This window comes from Tamandua tetradactyla, chromosome 17 (genome assembly GCF_023851605.1).
Source record: "Tamandua tetradactyla isolate mTamTet1 chromosome 17, mTamTet1.pri, whole genome shotgun sequence".
NCBI classification, from domain to species: domain Eukaryota; kingdom Metazoa; phylum Chordata; class Mammalia; order Pilosa; family Myrmecophagidae; genus Tamandua; species Tamandua tetradactyla.
Window position 1 is genome coordinate 78,190,246 of NC_135343.1, and position 25,402 is coordinate 78,215,647.

At 38.4% G+C, this 25,402-nt stretch overlaps 1 protein-coding gene across 4 annotated transcripts in view; it reads left to right on the forward strand.

Moving 5' to 3' along the window:
• TTC27 (tetratricopeptide repeat domain 27) overlaps nucleotides 1–25,402 on the forward strand; it is a 312,437-nt gene that overhangs the window by 116,191 nt on the left and 170,844 nt on the right. For all 4 annotated transcript variants that reach the window (XM_077135030.1, XM_077135029.1, XM_077135028.1 and 1 more), the window contains one exon: nucleotides 11,769–11,835. In XM_077135030.1, the coding sequence (XP_076991145.1) occupies nucleotides 11,769–11,835 (67 nt within the window). The remainder of the gene's footprint in view (nucleotides 1–11,768; nucleotides 11,836–25,402) is intronic.

Genomic DNA, 25,402 nt, shown 5'->3' on the forward strand with positions numbered 1-25,402 from the left:
TGAGTGTTTTCATGTTCTCAGCTTCGTTTATTTCTGCTCTAATCTTCATTATTTCTTTCCTTTGTTTGCTTTGGGGTTAGTTTGCTTTTCTTTCTCTGGTTCTTCCAAGTGGACAGGTAATTGTTCAAATTTTGCTCTTTCTTCTTTTTTAATATACACATTTAGGGCAATAAATTTCCCTCTCAGCACTGCCTTTGCTGCATCCCATAAATTTTTTTTTTAATTTTTTATTAATTAAAAAAAATTACAAGAAACAAACATTCCCAACGCATACACTCAGCAATTCACAATATCATCACATAGTTGCATATTCATCATCATGATCATTTCCCAGAACATTAGCATCAATTCAGAAAAAGACATAAAAAGACAACAGAAAAATATAACAAACAGAAAAAAAAAAATTTTACAGGCCATACCCCTTACTGATCCCTTTCATTGATCACTAGCATTTCAAACTAAATCTATTTTAACATTTGTTCCTCCTATTATTTATTTTTATTCCATATGTTCCTCTCATCTGTTGATAAGGTAGATAAAAGGAGCATCAGACATAAGGTTTTCACAATCACACAGTCACATTGTGAAAGCTATATCATTATACAATCATCATCAAGAAACATGGCTACTGGAACACAGCTCTACATTTTCAGGCAGTTCCCTCCGGCCTCTCCATTACATCTTAGATAACAAGGTGATATTTCCTTAATGAATAAGATAAACTCCAAGATAACCTCTGGACTCTGTTTGGAATCTCTCAGCCATTGACACTTTGTCTCATTTCACTCTTCCTCCTTTTGGTCGAGAAGGTTCTCTTAAACCCTTGATGCTGGGTCTCAGCTGATTCTAGGGTTTTTCTAAGTCCCTTGATGCTGAGTCTCATCTCATTCTAGGATTTCTGTCCCACGTTGCCAGGAAGATCCACACCCCTGGTAGTCACGTCCCATGTAGATAAGGGGAGGGTGGTGAGTCTGCTTGCTGTGTTGGCTGGAGAGAGAGGCCACAGCTGAGCAACAAAAGAGGTTCTCTTGGGGGTGACTCTTAGGCTTAATTTTAAGTAGGCTTGACCTATCCCCTGTGGGGTTAAGTTTCATATGAACAAACCCCAAGACTGGGGGCTCAGCCTATAGCTTTGGTTGTCCACACTGCTTATGAGAATATCAAGAATTCAACTTGGGGAAGTTGAGTTTTCCCCTGTTCTCACCATTCCGTGAAGGGGACTTTGCAAATACTTTTCCACTCACTGATCAAATCACTCTGGGATTCATCAGGACATCACCTGGACAAACCAACAAAATCTCATGTCCTGTACAAAGTTCCATGTACTTAAGGTGTTCAATCAACTATCTACATCAGTTATATTAGGAGATGCACTAGTCAAAGTATACATTTGTACCAAATGAACATTTTTGCTTTAGTCTCACACATTAGTTGAAATTTTAAAATATTAAGTACCATCTATTTTCAGCACACTGCAGTAATGACATTCTTTTGTTCTTCCTCATGCAAAAACATTTTTTAAATTTATACATTTAGTCACTATCATTATACACTCTAGGCATTCCTAGATTACAGCATCTCAGTCTTTATCGTCTATCTTTCTTTGTGATTTCATTTATGCCCCAGCCCTCCTCCCTCTATCATTCTCATATTCAGCTTCATTCAGTGTTTTAACATAATTGTATTACAGTTAGGTAATATTGTGCTGTCCATTTCTGAGTTTTTATATTCGTCCTGTTGCACAATCTGTATCCCTTCAGCTCCAATTACCCAATATCTTACCCTATTTCTATCTCCTGATGGTCTCTTGTTACCAAGGAAATATTCCAAGTTTATTCACTAATGTCAGTTCATATCAGTGAGACCATACAGTATTTGTCCTTGTGTTTCTGGCTAATCACACTCAGCATAATGTCCTTAAGGTCCATTCATGTTGTTACATACTTCATGATTTTATTCTGTCTTACAGTTGCATAATATTCCATCTTATGTAAATGTCACCGTAACTGTGACATTTTAGCCAACTGTCTGTTGATGGACATTCTGGCTGTTTCCATCTCTTGGTAATTGTTAATAATGCTGCTATAAACATTGGTGTGTAAATGTCCATTTGTGTCCTTGGCCTCGTTTCCTTTGAGTAGAGACAGCATATAGATTGGTCCTGTTTTTTAATCCATTCTGCCAGACTATGTCTTTTGATTGGAGAGTTTAATCCATTAACATTCAGTGTTATTACTGCACGGGTAGTACTTTCTTCTACTATTTTGCCTTCTGGATTTTATATGTCATATCTAATTTTCCTTCTTTTTACCTTTACTCATAGTCTTCCTTTCTACACTCTTCTCCACATCTCTCTCTTCTGTCTTCGTATCTGCCTCTAGTATTCCCTTTAGTATTTCTTGCAGACCTGGTCTCTTGGTCACAAATTCTCTCAGTGGTTTTTTGTCTGAAAATGTTTTAATTTCTTCCTCATTTTTGAAGGACAGTTTTGCTGGATATAGAATTCTTGCTTGGCAGTTTTTCTCTTTTAATAATTTAAATATATTATCCCACTGTCTTCTCGCTTCCATGGTTTCTGCTGAGAGATCTGCACATGGTCTTATTGGGCTTCCCTTGTATGTGATGGATTGCTTTTCTCTTGCTGCTTTCAAGGTCCTCTCTTTCTCTTTGACTTCTGACATTCTGATTATTAAATGTCTTGGAGTATGTCTATTTGGATCTATTCTCTTTGGGGTACGTTGCACTTCTTGGATCTGTAATTTTAAGTCTTTCATAAGAGTTGGGAAATTTTCAGTGATAATTTCCTCCATTAGTTTTTCTCCTCCTTTTCCCTTCTCTTCTCCTTCTGGGACACCCACAGCACGTATATTCATGCGCTTCATATTGTCTTTCAATTCCCTGAGTCCCTGCTCATATTTTTCCATTTTTTTCCTGTAGTTTCTTTTTCTTGTCGGATTTCAGATGTTCCATCCTCCAGTTCAGAAATCCTATGTTCTGTCTCTCAAAATCTACCATTGTAGGTTTCCATTGTTTTTTCATCTTTTCTACTGTGCCTTTCATTCCCATAAGTTCTGTGATTTGTTTTTTCAGACTTTCAGCTTCTTCTTTTTGTTCTTTTCTTGCCTTCTTTATATCCTCCCTCAATTCATTGATTTGGTTTTTGATGAGGTTTTCCATGTCTGGTTGTACGTTCTGAATTAATTGTTTCAGCTCCTGTATGTCATTTGAATTGTTGGTTTGTTCCTTTGACTGGGCCATATCTTCAATTTTCCTAGTGTGATTTGTTATTTTTTGCTGGTGTCTAGGCATTTAATTACCTCAATTAGTTTATTCTGGAGATTGCTTTCACTTCTTTTATCTAGGGTTTTCTTGCTGGATGAATTTGTTGTCTATCTGTTCTTTGACATTCCGTTCAGCTTTATCTGGACCTTTAGCTTAAGTTTTGTTTAAAAGAGGAGAATTTTTCAGTTCTTGTTTTTTTGTTTCTTGCCCTGCTTGTGTGGTGCCTTTCCCCCACACACACTTAGGAGGGTTTACTTAGATATTATAGACTCCAGCCAGATTTTTCCAGACCAAACTGGCCTCCTATCAGGAAGAAAGAGTCACCTGCATCAGTTTTCCCTGAGGGTGAGACCCAGCAGGTTGAAAGACTTTCCTGTGAAGTCTCTGGACTCTGTTTTTCTTTTCCTGCCCAGTATGTGGCGCTTGTCTGCCTGCAGGTCCCACCAGCATAAGATGATGCAGTACCTTTAACTTTGGCAGACTCTCCCTGCTGGGGGCATGGTGGAGACAGAGGAGAGGTTGTAGGCTGGTTTTAATGGCTTCAAATTACCAAGCCCTGGGGTCTGAATTCCCTAATGGAGGGATTCCACCTGGGTGGGGCTTCACCCCTCCCCTGGGGAAGGCACAAGCTCCAGACAAGCCCCCAAAAGAGCTCACTTCTGCCTATGCCTGGGGCAGTTGCAGCATGAAAAGTCCTGCCACTGTATCCAGAGGCAGTCAAGCCCTTGTGGATACTCAGCCACAAAAACCTCTGTTTCCTTCTTTTTTTTCCCCCTTTTTCTGTCAATCCTGCACCCCTTGGTGCCAGGGCAAAAATAAGCAACCTCCACTTTGATCAGGTTCACCTAAGCTAGGGGCCTATTTTCAGTAGTCAGAATTTGTTAATTAGTTCCACAATTGGCATTTGATTGTGCTCAGTTCCTGCTGCTGGTAAAGTCCTTTCCTTTCCTCTCTGGGAAGGGGCCTGTTGGGGAGGGGCACTGGCCGCCGCAGCTTTGGGAACTCACGGTTCTGGGGGTGCTCGCAGCTGGTCCAGCTGGTCCAGACTGGGGTATGCTGTGTGTCTGGTCACTATCGTGGTCACAGAAGCTGTTCTGTAATGTTTCTGGTTATTTAGTAGTTGTTCTGCAGGATGAACTAAAATGCGCACATTGTTAAGCCGCCATCTTGACCCGTAATTGCCTGCATCCCTTAAATTTTGATATGTCGTGTTTTTGTTTGCCTCAAGATATTTACTGATTTCTCTTATAATTTCTTCCTTGACCCACTGGTTGTTTAATAGTGTGTTGTTGAGTCTCCATATATTTGTGAATTTTCTCACCCTCTGCCTATTATTGATATCCAATTTCATTCCTTTACGATCTGAGAAAGTGTTTTGTATGATTTCAGTCTTTTTAAATTTATTGGGACTTGCTTTGTGACCCAGCATATGGTTTGTCCTTGAGAATGATCCATGAGCACTTGAGAAAAACTTACATCCTGCTGTTGTAGGATGTAATGTTCTATAAATGTTTGTTAAGTCAAGCTCATTTTTTGTATTATTCAGATTCTCTGTTTCTTTATTGATCCTCTGTCTAGATGTTCTGTCCATTGATGAGAGTGTGGAATTGAAGTCTCCAACAATTATGGTAGATATGTCTATTTCTCTTTTCAGTATTTTCAGTGTTTGCCTCATGTATCTTGGAGCATTCTGGCTTGGTGCATAAATACTTATGATTGTTATGTCTTCTTGTTGAATTATTCCTTTTGTTAATACATAATGTGCTTCTGTGTCTCTTTTAACTGTTTTACATTTGAAGTCTAATTTGTTGGGTATTAGTATTGCTACTCCTGCTCTTTTCTGATTGTTATTTGCATGAAATATCTTTCCTAACCTTTCACTTTCAACCTATGTTTATCCTTGGGTCTAAGATGCGTTTCCTGTAGACAGCAAATAGATGGGTCCTGTTTTTTAATCCATTCTGCCTGTCTATGTCTGTTGATTGGGGAGTTTAATCCATTAACATTTAGTGTTGTTACTGTACAGGCGGTTGTTTCTCCTACCATTTTGCCTTTTGGATTTTGTCATACCTAATTTTCCTTCTTTTTACCTTTACTGATAGTCTTCATTTCTACATTCTTCTCCACCTCTCTCTCCTGCCTTTTCATATATGTCTCTGGTGCTCCCTTTAGTATTTCTTACAGAGCTGATCTCTTGGTCGCAAATTCTCTCAGTGATTTTTCGTCTAAAAATGTTTTAATTTCCACCTCATTTGAAGGACAGTTTTGCCAGATATAGAATTCTTGGTTGGAAGTTTTTCTCCTTTAGTAACTTAAATATATCATCCCACCATCTTCTTGCTGCCATGATTTCTGCTGAGAAATCTACGCATAGTCTTATTTGGCTTCCCTTGTGTGTGATGGATTGCTTTTCTCTTCCTGCTTTCAAGATTCTCTCTTTATCTTTGACATCTGACATTCTGATTAATAAATTTCTTGGAGTATGTCTATTTGGATCTCTTCTCTTTGGGGTACACTGAACTTCTTGAATCTGTAATTTTAAGTCTTTCATAAGAGTTGGGAAATTTTCAGTGATAATTTCCTCCATTAGTTTTTCTCCTCCTTTTCCCTTCTCTTCTCCTGTGTAACACCCACAACATGTATTTTCATGTGTTTCATGTTGTCATTAAATTCCCTGAGTCCCTGCTTATATTTTTCCATTCTTTTCCCTATATTTTCTTTTACTTGTCAGATTTCAGATGTCTGTCCTCTAGTTCACTAATCCTGTGTTCTGCATCTTAAAATCTGAAATTGTAGGTTTCCATTGTTTTTTTGTCTCTTCTGCTGTGCCTTTCATTCCCATAAGTTCTGTAATTTGTTTTTTCAGACTTTTGATTTCTTTTGTTTATTCCTTGCCTTCTTTATATCCTCCCTCCATTCACTGATTTGACTTTAGATGAGGTTTTCCATTTCTCTTTGAACATTCTGAATTAATTGTTTCAACTCCTGTATCTTATTTGTGTTGTTGATTTGTTCCTTTGACTGAGCCATATCTTCAGTTTTCCTAGTATGAGTCTTTATTTTTTGCTGGTGTCTAGGCATTTAAACCTTCATTAGTTTATTTTGGAGATTGTTTTCACTGTTTTTTACCTACAATTTTCTTGCTGGATGACTTTGTTGTCTGTCTGTTCTTTGACATTCAGTTCAGTTTATTCTGGACCTCTAGCTTAGGTTTTGTTCAGCACGTCAGAATTTTTCGATTCCTGTTTTCTTGTTTCTTGCCATGCCTATCTGGTACCTTCCCCCCGTCCCCCCACCCCCGCCCACCTTAGGAGGGTCTACTTAGGTGTTTTAGACCCCAGCTAGGTTTTCCCAGACCAAACTGGTCTCCTGTCAGGAGGAAGAGTCACCTGCATCAGTTTTCCCTGAGAGTGACACCCAGCAGGTGGAAAGGCTTTCCTGTGAAGTCTCTGGGCTCTGTAGTTTTCCTATTCTGTCTAGTATGTGGCGCTTTTCTGCCCTCAAGTCCTACCAGCGTAAGGTGATGCGGTACCTTTAGCTTCAGCAGACTTTCCCTCCTGGGGGATGGTTGAGACAGATGAGAGGTTGTAGGCTGGTTTTATTAGCTTCACTTTTCCAGACCCTGAGGTCTGAACTCCTTGAGGGAGGGATTCCACCTGAGCTGGGCCCCACCCCTCTCCTGGGGAAGGCAGAGGCTCCAGACACACACTCATTTAATTCTGCCCATGCCTGGGGCAGTGGAGCCTGAGAAGCCTTGGAGGGTATCCAGAGAGCAGTCAGGCCGTAGAAACACAGCCACCAAAACTAAAGAGAAAAGTCCTTTTCAGGGCAGGACCCCTGTTCCTCAGGTTTGCCAATCAAGAGCTTAAGTTGGTACGTTGCTCTGTGTATCTCCAGGTTCTACGTGCCCCCTCCTTTCCTTCAGGGCCCAGACCTTTTCACATCCAAAAAAAACGTTTTTTCTTTCTTTTTCCATCAGCCCTGCCCTCTCTACCCTGGGGCAAAACCCAGCAACTCCACTTTTACTCGAGTTTCATCTGAACTGGGAGTCTGTTTTTCATAGTCAGAATTTGTTAATTAATTCCACAATTGGAATTTGTTTGTGGTCAGCCGCTGCTGCTGATACGCTCTCTTTCCTTTCTCCTTTGGGAGGCAGCCTGTGGTGAAGGGGTGCTGGCCCTCGCAGCTTGGGGGCCTCATGCTTCTGGATCGGCTCCAGAACACAGTGTTCGCTGTGTGTCCGGCCACTGACGTGGCCCCAGCAGTTGTTCTGTCCTGTTCCTGGCTATTTATTAGCTACTCTAGAGGATGAACTAAATCCCACACTTGGTTAAGCTGCCATCTTGGCCCCCTCCTCTCATTATTTTTTTGATGCTAAAGTTGCCCCAGATTTAGTTAGTAGGAGCCCCTTCTGGATGTTTCCTGTGTCCTTTTGACATGTCATCATCATTCTGTTCACATGCTTTTCCTTTTTGCTGCAAGATGTGCCAGCCTGCCCCTGGCTGCTGCTGATCCCTGGTTGCTTTGAGTGGAGGAAGACATTTAGAATGTAAGATTTGGGTACTCAATTATACTAATTACTGTTGGGAATGATTACCCTAACTTGTTCAGTCCTACTTTTGGAGTGTATTGTTGGCGAAGAAAGGGGAAAGGAAAGAGAAAAAAGAAAGAGGATGAGTGGTGAGCTCAGATATTGTTGAGCTGGGGTCTTTAAGGCGTTACTTCTATTTTTCTTTCCTCCCTACCCTTCCATTTATCAGTCTTGCTTTTTCTTCCGCTCCTCTGCTCTTCTGTTCTTTGTTTCCCTTTTGAAAGATCTTTTCCTTGGTATGCAGTACAACTTATGTCGCTGTTGGCTCAGGGAGAGTGTGTTGACAGTGAATATTCAGAACCTTCAGTTTATTAATGCTGATATTCTTCTTCCTCATGTAAACCGTGGGAATCCTGTTGTTCTGCACAGGAAAGATGTGTTTAAGGCTTTGGTTCATAAGAGCAAAACACAAACTTCCTAGTTGATTTTCTGTAGTCGTCATTTTTGTTCTATCCCTGAGATTTAATAATATGCAAAATAGAATATCTCACAAAGTTACAATGTTGAAACCAGATAAATTAGTAAAGGCAATTTAGGGAAGGGAACATTAAAAAAAATTGTTCTTTTAACTCAATAGTATTTTATCTATAAAGGATAGATTTTCATTTGTACAAAAGTTGAATTCAGTTTTGTGGTCTCCTATTATTTCATTAAAAGGATTCACACTGATAAGAGTACTGTTTGTAAACCCAAATCAATTTTCAAACTGCAATATTTGATTCCAACAACAGAATTTATGTTTACTATGGAAAATCTTTTCAATTCATAATGATACTTAGTATATTAATAATATAATTAGCAGCCAATTATTGACAGTATTAGTGCCAGACATTGCACCATGTACTTTCACATATTTCTCATTAATCTTCTAATAGCCTGTCTTAGTTGGCTAATGCTGCTGGAATGTAATAGACCAGAAATGGACTTTATAAAGGGGATTTATTTAGTTACAAATTTACAGTTTCTAGCTATCTTTCATTTGGGTGCCTTTGTCACGTGGGAAGGCAGAAGGCGCATATGTGATGTCTGCTGGTGTTCCCTCCTGGCTTCAGGGTTCAAATGGCTTTCCCCAGGGTGATTCCTTTATACATCTCCAAACATCTGGGTCTAAGCTTTCTGGCTTCTGACTCCTTCTTTTAAGCTCACTCATTGAGGAAGGCACACCCCTTAGCGGACCACACATGTAATCAGCCATGGATGAAATTCACATGCTGATGATTTAAGACCATAGCAACAGAACACGGGGCACCATCACCTGGATAAGTTGACACCTGAACCTAAGTACTACACAGCCCTAGTAATAGTTTGTTATTTTTCTTTCTTTTCTAGATGGAAGACAGGAATTGAATAGTTAAGTGACTTGCCTGGAAGTCCACATTTTACTGACCCCAAAATCTGAATTCTTTTTGTTTGTTCTATTTTTTTTAAATGTTATTTTGGCAAATTCATACTAATCAACTTCTCAGAAAATTAAATCAAGCCAAATAAATTATATTTCCAGGTGTTTCATCAGTTGTTTAATAGTATATTGAGCTATATTGCGTTCCCAAGATTTCACAATTGGGGAAGGACTGTAAACCAAGAAAATTCTTTTTTTTTTTTTTTTTTTTTTTTTTAACGTGGGCAGGCACCGGGAATCAAACCCGGGTCCTTGGGCATGGCAGGCAAGCATTCTTACCTGCTGAGCCACCGTGGCCCGTGTAAACCAAGAAAATTCTTGTCTTCAAAAACTATTTTTCCCCCAAATAAAACTTTGGTGCAGTCTCAATATATAAAACAGTTTAAAGTGCTATATGGATTTCATAATTTAAATCTTCATTGTTTGGTAGAAATGACTTGATTCTTCTGTTCATTTCAGAGCATCTGATGCACTTAAAAACCTCTGGGTTAGATTTTCAATGGACAATGATACTTATGAATTGGGTTAATATGGGGGTTGTAAACACTGCCTAATTTTTTTCTCATCCCCATGGCCACTAACCTCTCTACAAAGAGGTGACTAGGACATTGTGGTAGGCTGGGTTGAGTAGAAAAGGATACTTGGAGAAGGTAAATTCTTACAGATTGTGGATTGATGCAGTAGTGGGGATCAGCTCATGCTCTCAGCCTTTGACTCCTGCTTCGTTGGCCTTCTGTGTGTTTGATTTGGCTGAAGACCAAAAGCTGGAACTTGCCCCAAGTTTCCTATACCTCAGTATATCTCACTGCTTTTACATAAAGTCATGGTGGAGGTATTTCTTAGAATGCAGCAGTCCTTCAGTAATTCAAACTTCTGGAGTAGGGAAGAGTAATTCATTACAAAATTATCCTGATTTTTAAGTATGCGTAGTACGATATTCTAAGCCCAGATGCCAGTAAATTAAACAGTCATGACCTGACTCAGTGACTAATGACCCTGTGTAGCATTTCACTTTTTTGTATACTCTGTGTAATGAATTTTACGTATGAAAGATAAATGTTGATTCATTTTGAACAAGGCTCTTATCTCACAATAGATTTTATGCTCATATTCACTCATCAGTGTCATAGCAGAGAACTGAAAACATGTTAGGGGTTAACTGGATGTCTGTTGTGGAGATCTATCAGCTTTGCTACCTGACACGTGACTCCTTGTGGCGTCAGACTCACAGTGTCTCAGTGTACATATTTGTGTGGGTTGTATATGTTTCAAACAAAGTCATTCATTAGTTCTTTGCCTCCCATTTATTTATTCTTTATCAACAATGAAAATAGATTTGTTGTTTTAAAAGTATATAAATATTTCATGATCATTATAAAATTCTCAAACTGTTGAAAATTACAAGAACATAATACTATTTTATGGGGTGGTACTTTTTAATTTTTAATATGTAATACAAAAGATTTATATATGTGTGTTATATGTGTTTATACATATCTATGTAAGCTATAAAGGGTAATAATAAAGTGAACACTGATGAACCCTTCACCCAGTTTAAGATTGGAAAATTAAAGATACCATTGTCTAAAATCTGTGGGTTCTCTTTCCTATCTCATCTTTCTACCTCTCATAAGGTAACTGCCATCCTATGTTTTGTGTTTAATGTTTTCTTGTCTTTAAAAGAAATATATTTATATATACACATTTAATCATACCTCTTGATAGGTTGCTTCATTTTGCTTGTTTTTGAGCCTTACAAAAATAGCTTACTTAATGCAATCTTCTGTGATTTGCTTTTTTCGTCAATATTTTGTTTCAATGATGCCCTCATATTGTGTGTAACTCCAGTTTACTTTGCAGTACAGCATTCCTTGGGTGAATTATATCAAAGTTTGTTGTTTCTGCTTTGACATTTGGATTGTTTTCAAGTTTTTGCTGTTGTACACATATTACTGTGGATATTGGTACATATGATTCCTAGTGCACACATTTAAAAAATATCCTAGGCACTATATGTAGGAGTGGAATTGCTGGGTCATGTATGTGTGCATGTTCATTTATAAAATAGTGCCAAATTATATGCCAAATTATCCTCAGATCATCAGGATCTAAGAAATACTATTGTTCTACTTGACAACTTCTTAGTTCTTGCCTGTCTGGTGGCTAGAGTAATATTTTCATTTTTTTGGCATGAGTTTAATAAATAAGAGTTGTGCCATATTAGTTTCATTTTCTTTGTGGAATGGCAAAGATTGGATTCTTTTTTTTCTAGTAAGATGAATTACATTGATATTTAATGAATCAGCTAGGTTTATTTGTATTAATTTTCGTACTTTAAGCATACTCGTATCTATGTATATATAATGCAACAGTATTAAAATATATACTTTTAAATATATAAAATAAAGGTTTATACTTTTTTTTTTTTTACAATTTAGATGTTATTAGATACACATACATTTTAGGATTCATTTAAATTTTTTTTTTTTTTTAAAGCACAAACTTCCAGAAGAATAACCCAGTACATAAGTTAACTGAAGAGGAGCTGCTGGCATTTACATCAGTGAGTAATGTCCTTTTGTTTTTTTCATTACATTTTTTTTCCTTGTAGATTATTTTGCCTCTGAACTAGTCTTGCATCACGTTGCTGATGTTGAAACACTGCCACCTAAAGGAAGTAAGGGGGAGAAACCTCTCATCATTTTAGTTTCTTATATGTCTTGCTACTGATTTGAACATAACCGTTTTTGTTTGTGCTTGCTTGGATTTGAAGGTAGTGAAATAATTGTTCATTATTTTATCTCAGGGCCTAGTTCCGTATTGTGTACATACCAGGTGCTCATTAAATATTTGTTGAATGATCTAAATGAAGTGACAGAGCTAGAGCTCGAATTTCACTCTGGAGTCCCTATAGCATGCAAATCTTGTTGGGTTTGACACTTAGGAATGCATTGCTTATCTCTAGGGCAGTCATTGGAACATCTGGATAGTGACCTCATTTCAGAGAATTAAGAATATGGTGTTTTAGTTTTCTAGACTGCTCAAGCAAATGCTATGAAGTGGTTGGGTTAAACAATGGGAATTTATTTTCTTATGGCTTTGAGGCTAAGAAGGCCCAAATCCAGGCATCATTAAGGTGATGCTTTCTCCTTGAAGACTGTGACATTCTGACACTGGCTGCCAGCAGTCTTTGACTCCTCTGTCACATGGCAGTGTCTCCCGGTCTCTCCCTTCTCTTCCGAGTTCCTAGGATGTTTAGCCTCCTGCTTCCTGTTGCTTCTTCTCTGAATTAAAGACTCACTAATAGGATTAAGACCCATCCAGATTGAGGTGGACCGTTCCTTCTTGACTGAAGTAACCCTGTCAAAAGGTCCTGCTTACAATGGGTTCACATTTACAGGAATGGATTAAATTTAAGAACATGTTTTTCTGAGGTGCATACAGCTTCAAAACACCACATGGAATATAAGAAAGTAAAGTTGATAGATAAAGGACAGAGTTGGAGAAGAATGCAGTGAGAAGGAAAGATAGAGGAATGAATGGTTGTGGATACAAGATCAAAGAATGGTTTTCGAGAAGGGAAAAGTCACAGAGGAAGGGGCAAGTCAGTATCTTTTTAGCTTTATGGATGTAAAGAAGATGCGCGCTTTCCTTAATGAACACATACATATGCTTGATGTGTATCATTTTCAAAGGCATTTTATGATCATGGTTAACAGCCAAATTGGAATTCTAATGTTTTCTTCTTTGTTATTTTATAGATAAGGCAAAAGAGTACCTTTGATGAAAAAGAAAGAGAGCTTTCTTTCCAATGTAATATAAATTTTGCAAATTACTCTGTCCTGTATGCCCTTTTGGAACTTGTTGGTTAGTCATTTGAGTCCTCTGGTTGGCTATTTTATTTTCCCACCTCAGTCTCCTTAGAATTCTTTGGTATTTATCACTATATCACATGTGTTTTAGGTAACTCTGTGGAAATATCCCTATTTGTTTATTAATGTATGGCATAAAAAATTTGATAAGGATATGTGTTAAAATCTGTTTTTTAAAAAAGATATTAGAAATACTCATTATGTTGTTTCCCACTTATTCATTCAGCTAATATTATTTAATATGTATTGTATACCAAGCACTGTGCTGGTCACTGGGGATATGACAGTAAACAAACTCTTTTTTCTCTTGTGGAGTTTTTGTCAGTTTACATCCTAGTGGGGAAAATGTACAGTAGACAAAGAGAGAAATAGATATTTAATAGAAGTGCTAAGGAGAAATAGAAAACAGGATAAGGGGATAGGAATGGAATTGGCACAGCCATTTTAGACAAGATGGTCAGGGAAGATCTCAGTGGGAAGGTGAGCACAAATCTGAGTAAAGTGAGGGTATGGGGACGGGTACAAGAGTCTCTGTACGAGACTCTGAAATGGCTGGGAGCTTGACTTCCCCTTGTACTCAGGGAAGTACAGAGCTGTATGCGACAAGCATCTAATGATGAAGGATAATCTCGAAAGCTTGGTTTCCTTGCGATTATTGAGGTAAACAGATGTGGAATATGACAGGAAGTAATCCTGCTGGTGTCTTATGATAAAGATAACCAGTCGTAAAATCTTCTTGACTTTGGTCTCATAAGCAGTTTACGGTGGCACATAGATTATCCAGTTATCCTGAGAAAATATGAAAATCCTCTGTTTACATTCAAACATTTAATTTTTTTCAGCATTTCATGTAGGTTGGTTTTTTTCTTTCCTGTTACCTGTTTTCCTTTCTTCAGACTGTTCCATTCCTCTATGCTGTGATGTTCTTCTGAACTAATTAATCTGTTGATTTCTGATTGCAATTAATTAATCACTCCTAGTTTGCAATAAGGTCATAAATTTCAGAGTCAAACCTTTTCGCAAGGTCTTTATGCTATATGAACATTCGGCTCTCTCTTCTCTTCTAGTTCTCTTTTAAATCAGAACTGGCCTGAGAACTGATCTCTTTTCGGGAGAAGTCTGTGTTTGATTATGGAGATTTACAATGTGCTGGGTCTAACTCTTCTAAAGAGATGAGTTTTATTAATCCCAAGTAAATCTTTAAATGATAAGAAATCTGGGCAAGAAACTTATGAGTGAGGAGGGCTTTTAGGAGCTCCCTGCATATTTTAGATCTCTGCATTTCTTCCTCCCTGTTTTGAATCCCAAGTGAAGCACACAAAACATACAATTAAAAACAGCTCATTCCTTGTTACCTTTTATCTTCCTTTCATATACGTCTTATCCCTTCTTTGTGCATGATAGTGAAGAAGATAATAAGATGATTTAGAACTGGCCCCTGGTTTCAATGGTGAAAGAAATTTTCTTTATATCCTGTGTAACTCCAAAAGAATATTTGAGGCCAGAGGGACTACTTTTATTGCTGCTCCACTTCTGAACTCTTTTATTTTTCTCTTCTCCTCTCTTTTGGCATGAATCATATTTTGACTTATAATTTATTTATGTACATGTCTTATCTTTCCCAGAAGACCATAAACTTCCAGTTTTAGTGATTGGATTCTTTTCTTTCCTAGGTCTTCTACATGGCTTGGTACAGTATATCAAAGCTTTACTCATAGTTTTGTTCAAGAAACGTACAGGCATACTTGTGAGATATTGTGAGTTTAGTTCCAGAACACCACAGTAAAGCAAATACTGCAATAAAGCGAGTCACATGAATTTTTTGTTTCTTAGTGCATCCAAAAGTTATGTTTACACTGTACTGTAGTCTATTAAGAGGTACAGTAGCATTAAGTCTAAAAACATGAGCCTTCAGTGAGTTGTAATCTTTTTTGTTGGTGGAAGGTCTTGACTCAATGTTGATGGCTGCTGGCTGATCAGGTGGTGGTTGCCCGAGGTTGGGGTGGCTGTGTACTGGTTGAAAGTGTTGTGTACCCCAGAAAAGCCATGTGCTTTAATTCAGTATTGTAGGGTGGAAACCCTTTTGATTAGGTTATCTCCACAGAGATGTGGTGTGCCCAGTTGTGGGTGTGGCCTTTTGGTTAGATGGAGATGTGACTCCACTCATTAAGAGTGAGTCTTGATTAGTTTACTGAAGTCCTTTAAAAGAGGAAACATATTAGAGAAAGTTCTGAGCAGAGGCAGACACTTGGAGAGCAGTTGTTTCAGAGCTGACAGAAACATGGATGTTTAGAGATGCTTGGGGTGCTGACAGAGAGAGCAGATGCCTAGATGCTGGCAGAGCCCAGCGACATCACCATACACTTTCTCATGAAATGCTAAGCAAGCCAAAACCCAGAGTTTTGCCCCAGGAACTAAGTGAAAGCCTACAGATGCTTACAGAGGAAGCCCCCGGCATCAGGAGCTAGAAGCAGCGTACTAGGAGCAGGGACCAGCAGATGCCAGCCACATGCCTTCCTAGATCAGCCGTCCTTGAGCCAAGGTATCTTTCTCTGGATGCCTTTTTAGTTAGGGCATATTTATAGTTTTAGAACTGTAAACTTGTAACTTATTAAATTCCCTTTTTAAAAGCTGTTCCATTTCAGGTATATTCCATTCTGGCAGCTTTAGGAAACCAGTACACTGTGTCAGTTTCTTAAGATGAGACAGTGAAGTATGCTGTGTTGATTGACTCTTCCTTTCATGAAAGATTTGTCTGTAGCATGGGATTCTGTTTGATGGCATTTTACCCACAGAGGAGTTACTTTCAAAATTTGAATTTTGAAACTCCAAAACTTTGCATCACTCCAGAAAAAGAAATAAAAAGAAAAAAAACAAACTCATGCATACCATACATTCAATACTGAATTAAAGCACATGGCTTTTCTGGGGTACACAACACTTTCAACCAGTACACAACCACCCCAACCTCGGGCACCCACCACCTGATCAGCCAGCAGCCATCAACACTGAGTCAAGACCTTCCACCAACAAGGAGTCAATCCTCTCAATCCCTGCCATTACTTTGTAACTAAGTTTATTTAATAGTCTAAATCCTTTGTTGTCATTTCAGTATTGTTCACAACGTCTTCACCAGGAATACATTCCATGTCAAAAAAAACCACTTTCTTTGCTCTTCCATAAGAAGCAGCTCCTCATCTATTAACGTTTTTTTTTATGAGATTGCAGCTCTTCAACTCCACTTCTAATTTGAGTTTTCTTACTATTTCTACCACATTTGTACTTACTTCCTCCACTGAAATCTTGAACCCCTCAAAGTCATCCATGAAGATTGGAATCAACTCTTCTAAACTCCTGTCATTGTTGATATTTTGACCTCTTCCTGTGAATCAGAAATGTTCTTCATATGGTGATGCAGTGGTGGCTCAGTGGCAGAGTTCTCACCTGCTATGCTAGGGACCCAGGTTCGATTCCCGGAACCTGCCCATGCAAAAAAAAAGTGTTCTTCATGGCATCTAGAATGAGAACCCTTTCCAGGAAGTTTTCATTTTCCTTTGTCCAGATCCTTCAGAGGAATCACTTATATGGCAGCTATAGCCTTATGAAATGTATTTCTTAAATAATAAAACTTGTGACTCAAAATGGCTCCTTGATCCATGGGCTGCAGAATGGACATTGTATTAGCAGGCATGAAAACAAGATTAATCTTGTACCATCTCCATCAGAGCTTTTGAATAACCAGGTCCATTGTCAATGAACAGTCATATTTTTCAAAATATGAAAAGGAATCTTTTTCTGGACAGTAGGTATTAACAGCGGGCTTAAAATATTTAGTAAACCATGCTGTAAACAGATGTTTGCTAGAACATCTAGTCTTTGTTGTTCTTTGTTGATAAAACAACGTACAAGCACATACATTCTTAACATATAAACATTCCATATATGGTGTACAATCAATGGCTCACAATATCATCACATAGTTGTATATCCATCACCACAATCAGTTTTTAGAACTTGCATCACTCCAGAAAAAGAAATAAAAAGAAAAAAAAAACTAACAAACTCATGCATACCATACCCTTTACACCTCCCTTCATTGACCACTAATACATCCATCTACCTGATATATGTTTTTTTAATTTTAACATGTGTTTCCCTTACTATTTATTTTTAATCCATATGTTTTACTTGTCTGCCCATACTGTAGATAAAAGGAGCATCAGACACAAGGTTTTCAGAATCACACAGTCACATTACAAAAGCTATATCATTATATAATCAAGAAACATGGCTAGTGGAACACAGCTCTATAATTTCGGGCACTTACCTTAAACTAAAAAGGGGGTATCTATATAATGCATAAGAATAACCTCCAGGATAACCTCTTGACTCTGTTTGAGATCTCTCAGCCATTGACACTTTATATTGTCTCATTTTTCTCTTCCCCCTTCTGGTCAAGAAGGTTTTCTCAATCCCTTGATTCTGAGTCTCAGCTCATTCTAGGATTTCTGTCCCACTTTGCCAGGAAGGTTTACACTCCTGGGAGTCATGTCCCACGGAGAGAGGGGGAGGTGATGAGTTTGCTTGCTGTGTTAGCTGAGAGAGAGATAGGCCACATCTGAGCAACAAAAAAGGTTCTCTGGGGGTGACTCTTAGGCTTAATTTTAAGCAGGCTTAGCCTATCCTTTGTGGGGATAAGTTTTGTATGAACAAACCCCAAGATTGAGGGCTTGACCTATTGATTTGGTTGTCCCCACTCCTTGTGAGAATATCAGGAATTCTCCAAATGAGGAAGTTGAATTTTCTCCCTTTCTCACAGATTTAGTGTCATTTCTAATAGTCTACTTGAATGTCTGTTGTTTTGGATGGTAGTTACCTTCATTAATTACCTTAACTAGATCATCTGTATAATTTGCAGCAACTTTAATATCAGCACTTGCTGCTTCACCTTGCACTTTTATGTTATGGGGATTTCTTTCCTTAAACCTAATAAAACAACATCTGCTAGCTTCAGACTTTTTTCCTGCAGCTCCCTCACCTGTCTCTTCATGGATTTGAAGAGAGTTAAGGCCTTGCTCTGGATCAGGCTTTACCTTAAGGGAATGTTGTGTTTAGTTTGATCTTTATATAGAGAAACTCTATTTATGAAACTTTCTCTATATCAGCAATATGACAGTTTTTGTTTCTTGACAGTCAAGTGTTCACTACAGTAGCACTTTTTGCTTCCTTCAAGAACTTTTCCTTTGCATTCACAGCTTGGCTAACAGTTTGGTACAAGAGGCCCAGCTTTCAGCCTATCTCGGCTTTAACATTCCTTCCTCACGAAGCTTAATCATTTCTAGCTTTCGATTTGACGTGAGAGATGTGTGACTCTTCCTTTCACTTAAATACTTAGAGGACATGATAGGGTTATTAATTTGTCTTATTCAGTGTTGTTGTGTCTTACAGGGAGGCCTATATAAGGAGGCCTGAGGAGAGGGAGAGAGATGAGGGAACAGCTGGTCAGTGGAGTAGTCAGAACACACAGCATTTATCAATGAAGTTCGCTGTCTTATATGGGTCTGGTTCATGGTGCCCCCAAATAATTACAGTAGTAACATCAAAGATCACAGATCACTATAACAGATAAAACAGAATGAGAAAATTTGAAATGGTGTGAATATTACCAAACTGTTCACAGAGACATGAAGCAAGCACATTTTGTTGAAAGAATTGCACTGATAGACTTACTCAGTGCAGGGTGGTCACAAACCTTCAGTTTGTAAAAAACACAAGATCTGTGAAACACAATATCTGTGAAGCACAATAAAGTGAAGAGCAATAAAATTTATGCAAAAGAGAAGAATGAATTAATGAAATATACTGGAACCTGACATAGGATTTGTTTCTGTCCTGCATCTTGGTACTGCAGTGCTGCACTTAGTTCCATAGATGACAGGAAGGATAGCCACTTGTCTCATCTTGCTCTTCTGTAAAATGGGGAAGGGATGTGTTCTAGTTTGCTAGCTGTTGGAATGCGATATACCACAATGAGAATGGCTTTTAAAAGGGGGACTTTATTAAGTTGCAAATCCACAGTTCTAAGGCCGTGAAAATGTCCCAACTAAAGCAAGGGTATAGAAATATCCAATCTAAGGCATCCAGGGAAAGATACCTTGGTTCAAGAAGGTTGATGACGTCCAGGATTTCTCTCTCAACTGGAAAGGCACATGGTGAACATGGTGGTGTCTGCTACCTTTCTCTCCAGGCTTCTTGTTTCATGAAGCTCCCTTGGAGGCATTTTCCTTTGGCGTGTCCAAAGATCTCTGCCTGCATGGGCTCTGTAGTGCTTTACAAAATGCTTCCCTCTTAAAGGGCTCCAGTAAGCAAACCTACCTTGAATGGGAGGACCCACTTCCATGGAAATCATTTAATCAGAAGTTACCACCTGCAGTTGGGCGGGTCACATCTCCACGGATCATTTAAAAACTCCCGCCCAGCCATACTGAATGAGGATTAAAGGACGTGGTTTTTCTGATCCACAAATTAAAACCAGCACAGGGTGATATACCTCTCCTTCAGCAGTGAAGACTTGTTTTTTTAAAATTTTTATTAATAAAACCGATTAACACACAATATGAACATTCTTTTTTCATCATATAGTATATTCATCATGATCATTTCTTAGAATATTTGCATCAGTTCAGAAAAAGAAATAAAAAGAAAACAAAAAAATTCACACATACCATACCCCTTACTCCTCCCTGTCATTGATCACTAGCATTTCAATCTAATAAATTTATTTTAACATTTATTCCGCCATTAGTTATTTATTTATTTATTTATTTATTTATTTATTTATTTATTTTTTTTTTTAAGACAGAGAGAAGGAAGGAAGGATAGAAGGAAGGAAGGAAGGAAGAAAGGGAAACATTTTTAAACATTTTCTTGTTTTATTGTATTCTGTTTCTCCGTTTTTGTTACATGGGCTGGGGCCGGGAATCGAACCGAGGTCCTCCGGCATAGCAGGCAAGCACTTTGCCCGCTGAGCCACCGCGGCCCGCCCCAGTTATTTATTTTTAATCTGTATATTTTACTCATCTGTCCAGAAGGTACATAAAAGAAGCATCAGACACAAGGTTTTCACAATCACGCAGGTTGCATTGCGAAAGCTATATCATTATACAATCATCTTCTAGAAACATGGCTACTGGAACACGACTCTACATTTTCAGGCAGTTCCCTCTAGTCTCTCTGTTATGCCTTAACTAAAAACGTGATATCTATTTAATGCGTAAGAATAATCTCTAGGATAACCTCTCAACTCTGTTTAGAATCCCTCAGCTATTGACACTTTATTTTGTTGTCTCTTTTGCTCTTCCCCCTTTTGGTCGAGAAGGTTTTCTCAATTTCTTGATGCTGAGTCTCAGCTCATTCTAGGATTTCTGTCCCATGTTGCCAGTAAGGTCCACACCCCTGGGAGTTATGTCCCACGTAGAGAGTGGGGAGGGCAGTGAGTTTGCTTGTCATGTTGGCTGAGAGAGAGATAGGCCACATCTGAGCAACAAAAGAGGTTCTCTTGGGGGTGACTCATAGGCCAAATTTTATGTAGGCTTAACCTATCCTTTAAGGGATTAAGTTTCATATGAACAGATCCCAAGATTCGGGGCTCAGCCTGTTGCTTTGGTTTTCCCCACTACTTGTGGGAATATCAAGAATTCTCCACTTGAGGAAGTTGAATTTTCCTCCTTTCTCACCATTCTCCCAAGGGGACTTTGCAAATACTTTTTTATTCACTGTTCAAATCCTTCTGGGATTTATTGAGGCACCACTCTGGACAAACCTACAAAATCTCATGCCCTACTCAAGGTTCCATGTACTTATGGTGTTCAATTAAGCTGTCCACATAGGTTATATTAGGAAATGCGCTAGTCAAAATATAAATTTTGTATCAAATAAATATTTTTTGCTTTAATTTCACACATAAGTTAAAGTTTAAAAATATTAATTGCCCTCTATTTTCAACACCCTGCATTGTTGACATTCCTTTGTTTGAAGACTTGTTTTGAGGATCACACTGCAAAGTGCATGTAAAAGTACTTAAAAATGGGTGGAGGCCAGTACACCCATAGTGGTGCTGTGCTGGGCCATCTGGTCATTGGTCAATAGGCGAGTATTCCTATTTTCAGTCAGCCTGAGTACATAAGACCTGTTTGGAATTGGCTGTTGGAAGCAGTGAAGAAAGACACAAAATGTTCTTTCTTGTTGGGTATCTGCTTGGAACTAGCATTGTGTCGGGTGGTGAACTGTTGAGGCTATGAAATGTCTTACTCTGTTGATCAAAGAGAACTGCAAGTTTAGAAGTCTTAATACTCCTATCAGATTATAAACACGTATTTGAAAAAATAGTGACCTACTTTGCTAGCTGCCGGAATGCAATATACCAGTAATGTAATGGCTTTTAAAAAGGGGAGTTTAATAAGTTGCAAGTTTACAGTTTTAAGGCCGAGAAAATGTTCCAATAAAAGCAAGTCTATAGAAATGTCCAATCTAAGGCATCCAGGGACAGATACTTCGTTCAAGAACACAGATGAACTTCAGGGTTTCTCTCAAGTGAGAAGGCACATGGTGAACACGGTGTCATCTGCTAGCTTCCTCTCCTGGTTTCTTGTTCCATGAAGCTCCCTGGGAGGCGTTTCCTTTCTTCCTCTCCAAAGCACTCTGCTTCTCATGGCTGTGCCCTTCTGCAGCAGTCTGTCGTCCTTCTCTGCTCTCTCCAAAAATCTCTCTCATTCTCAAAATATTTCCTCTTTAGAGGATTCCACTAAACTAATCAAGACCTACCCAAATGGGTGGAGACAGGTCTCCACCTAATCCAGCTTAACAGCCGCTCATGATTGAGTCACATCTCCAGGGAGATGATCTATCTAATTACAATTTCAAACATACAGTACTGAATAGGAATTCGAAGAAATGGTTGCTGTTACAAAATGGGATTAGGATTAAACAAGGCATTTCTGTGGTATATACATCTTCTCAAACCAGCGCAGATAGCGACTGTGGTTAGTGGGCATTCAGTAAATATTTGTAGGGTAAAGAAATGAATGGCGTACTCATTCTGAATTTTGTTGTTTTAATTAAGGTCCTACATTTTACTAAAATGATGGTGAAATCTCTCTTTTTGGGAGAAATTTTTGCCAGTGTTTTCATGTTGGTGAAGTATGTTAAATTACATATGTGAGATACTTTGGGGAAATGTTTCAATTCAGCAATGTCAGAAGCCTATCCTAAAAGAAATACTACTTTTAAAAATATATATTTTTATTATGAGCAACAAACGAACATACCAACATTCTTGACATATAATCATTTTTGACATACGAACCTTCTTGACATGGTTGCAATCAGTGGCTCACAATATCGTCACATAGTTGTGGGAATACTACTTTTTTAAAGATTATCACTATGTAGTGCCATTCCTGTTGTCATTATGTGTGCATTAGTATATCTATGTATTTCAGGAAAAACAAATGAGTCACAGTAAAAATAACCCATATTGTTTTGGAGAGCCATTTATGTTGTAACGGCTTGATCATTTAAAATTAGCTGTATTATCTGTGTTATTTCCTTTCAGATGAGCCAAGTCAGTAACATTTTGTAATGTTGTTAATTTCCGTTCATTGTTGAAAATGGGAACAATTTAGTTAATTCATACAGGTGTTTTAGTTTTCATTGGCAACAATTTTGCTTAAGTGTGAATTGATACTGGCAGTCTGCCTTCTGATTCAAGGTTTCTGTAAATGAAAAAAGGAAAAACAACTTTGGTAGTTACAAATTGTATATATTTTCTCTTTCTGCTAGTAATTTTAAGATTTTTTTTTTTTAAAATTTTTTTATTAATCAAAAAAAAGAAAAGAAATTAACACAACATTTAGAAATCATTCCATTCTACACATGCACTCAGTAATTCTTAGTATCATCACATAGATGTATGATCATCATTTCTTAGTACATTTGCATCGATTTAGGAAAAGAACTAGCAAAACAGCAGAAAAACATATAGAATGTTAATATAGAGAAGAGAATTAAAATAATAATACTAATAATATATATATATAAAAAGGAAAAAGAAAAAAACAAAAACAAAAGATACAAACACACAAACAAACAAACAAAAAACCATATTTCAGGTGCAGCTTCATTCAGTGTTCCAACCTAGTTACATTACACTTAGGTATTATTGTGCTGTCCATTTTTGAGTTTTTGTATCTAGTCCTGTTGCACAGTCTGTATCCCTTCAGCTCCAATTACCCATTATCTTACCCTGTTTCTAACTCCTGCTGGTCTCTGTTACCAATGATATAGTCCAAGCTGATTCTCGAATGTCGGTTCACATCAGTGGGACCATACAGTATTTGTCCTTTAGTTTTTGGCTAGACTCACTCAGCATAATGTTCTCTAGGTCCATCTATGTTATTACATGCTTCATAAGTTTAGTCTGTCTTAAAGCTGCATAATATTCCATCGTAGGTATACGCCACAGTTTGTTTAGCCACTCGTCTGTTGATGGGCATTTTGGCTGTTTCCATCTCTTTGAAGTTGTAGATAATGCTGCTATAAACACTGGTGTGCAAATGTCCGTCTGTGTCTTTGCCCTTAAGTCCTTTGAGTAGATACCTAGCAGTGGTATTGCTGGGTCGTAATCCATTCTGCCATTCTATGTCTTTTGATTGGGAAATTCAGTCCATTAACTTTTAGTGTTATTACTGTTTGGATAATATTTTCCTCTACCATTTTGGCTTTTGTATTATATATATCATATCTGATTTTCCTTCTTTCTACACTTTACTCCATACCTCTCTCTTCTGTCTTTTCGTATCTGACTCTAGTGCTCCCTTTAGTATTTCTTGCAGAGCTGGTCTCTTGGTCACAAATTCTCTCAGTGACTTTTTGTCTATAAATGTTTTAATTTCTCCTTCATTTTTGAAGGACAATTTTGCTGGATATAGGAGTCTTGGTTGGCAGTTTTTCTCTTTTAGTGATTTAAATATATCATCCCACTGTCTTCTAGCTTCCATGGTTTCTGCTGAGAAATCTACACATAGTCTTATTGGGTTTCCCTTGTATGTGACAGATTGTTTTTCTCTTGCTGCTTTCAAGATCCTCTCTTTCTCTTTGACCTCTGACATTCTAACTAGTAAATGTCTTGGAGAACGCCTATTTGGGTCTATTCTCTTTGGGGTGCGCTGCACTTCTTGGATCTGTATATTTAGGTCTTTCATAAGAGTTGGGAAATTTTCAGTGATAATTTCTTCCATTAGTTTTTCTCCTCCTTTTCCCTTCTCTTCTCCTTCTGGGACACCCACAACACGTATATTTGTGCGCTTCATATTGTCATTCAGTTCCCTGATTCTCTGCTCAAGTTTTTCCATTCTTTTCCCTATAGTTTCTGTTTCTTTTTGGAATTCAGTTGTTCCATCCTCCAGTTCACTAATTGTAGCTTCTGTCTCTTTAGATCTACCATTGTAGGTATCCATTGTTTTTTCCATTTTTTCTTCTTTGTCCTTCACTCCCACAAGTTCTGTGATTTGTTTTTTCAGATTTTCTATTTCTTCTTTTTGTTCAGCCCATATCTTCTTCATGTCCTCCCTCAATTTATTGATTTGGTTTTTGAAGAGTTTTTCCATTTCTGTTCGTATATTCAGCATTAGTTGTCTCAGCTCCTGTATCTCATTTGAACTATTGGTTTGTTCCTTTGACTGGGCCATATCTTCAATTTTCCGAGCGTCATCCATTATTTTCTGCTGGTGTCTGGGCATTTGATCAGATTTCCCTGGGTGTGGGACCCAGCTGGTTGAAAGGTTTTTCTGTGTAATCTCTGGGCTCTGTTTTTCTTTTCCTGCCCAGTAGGTGGCGCTCGTGGCGGTCGTTTGTCTGCGGGGCAGTCGGCCTGGGAAACCGCGCGTGGAGGCGGGGGTCGCTGGCCGTGGCTTGGGGGAGTGCTGGTCCAAATTGCCCAGCTGGCCCGAGACGCCAAGCGTGACGGGAGGGCCCCGCTATCCAATGTTCCCAGTCAGACCGGGGAGCCACGTGCGTGGAGGGGACCCCAGATGCCAGCCACCCCAGCCGGGAAAACGTGCACCCCTCGGGTATCTCACAGCAGTGGATTCTCCCTACCCGTTCAGCCGTTCCAGAATGGGGTACGCTGTCTTTTTTGGTCTCTGTCGTGACTCCGGGAGCTGTTTCGTATTGTTTCTGTTTCTTTAGTTGCTTTTCTGG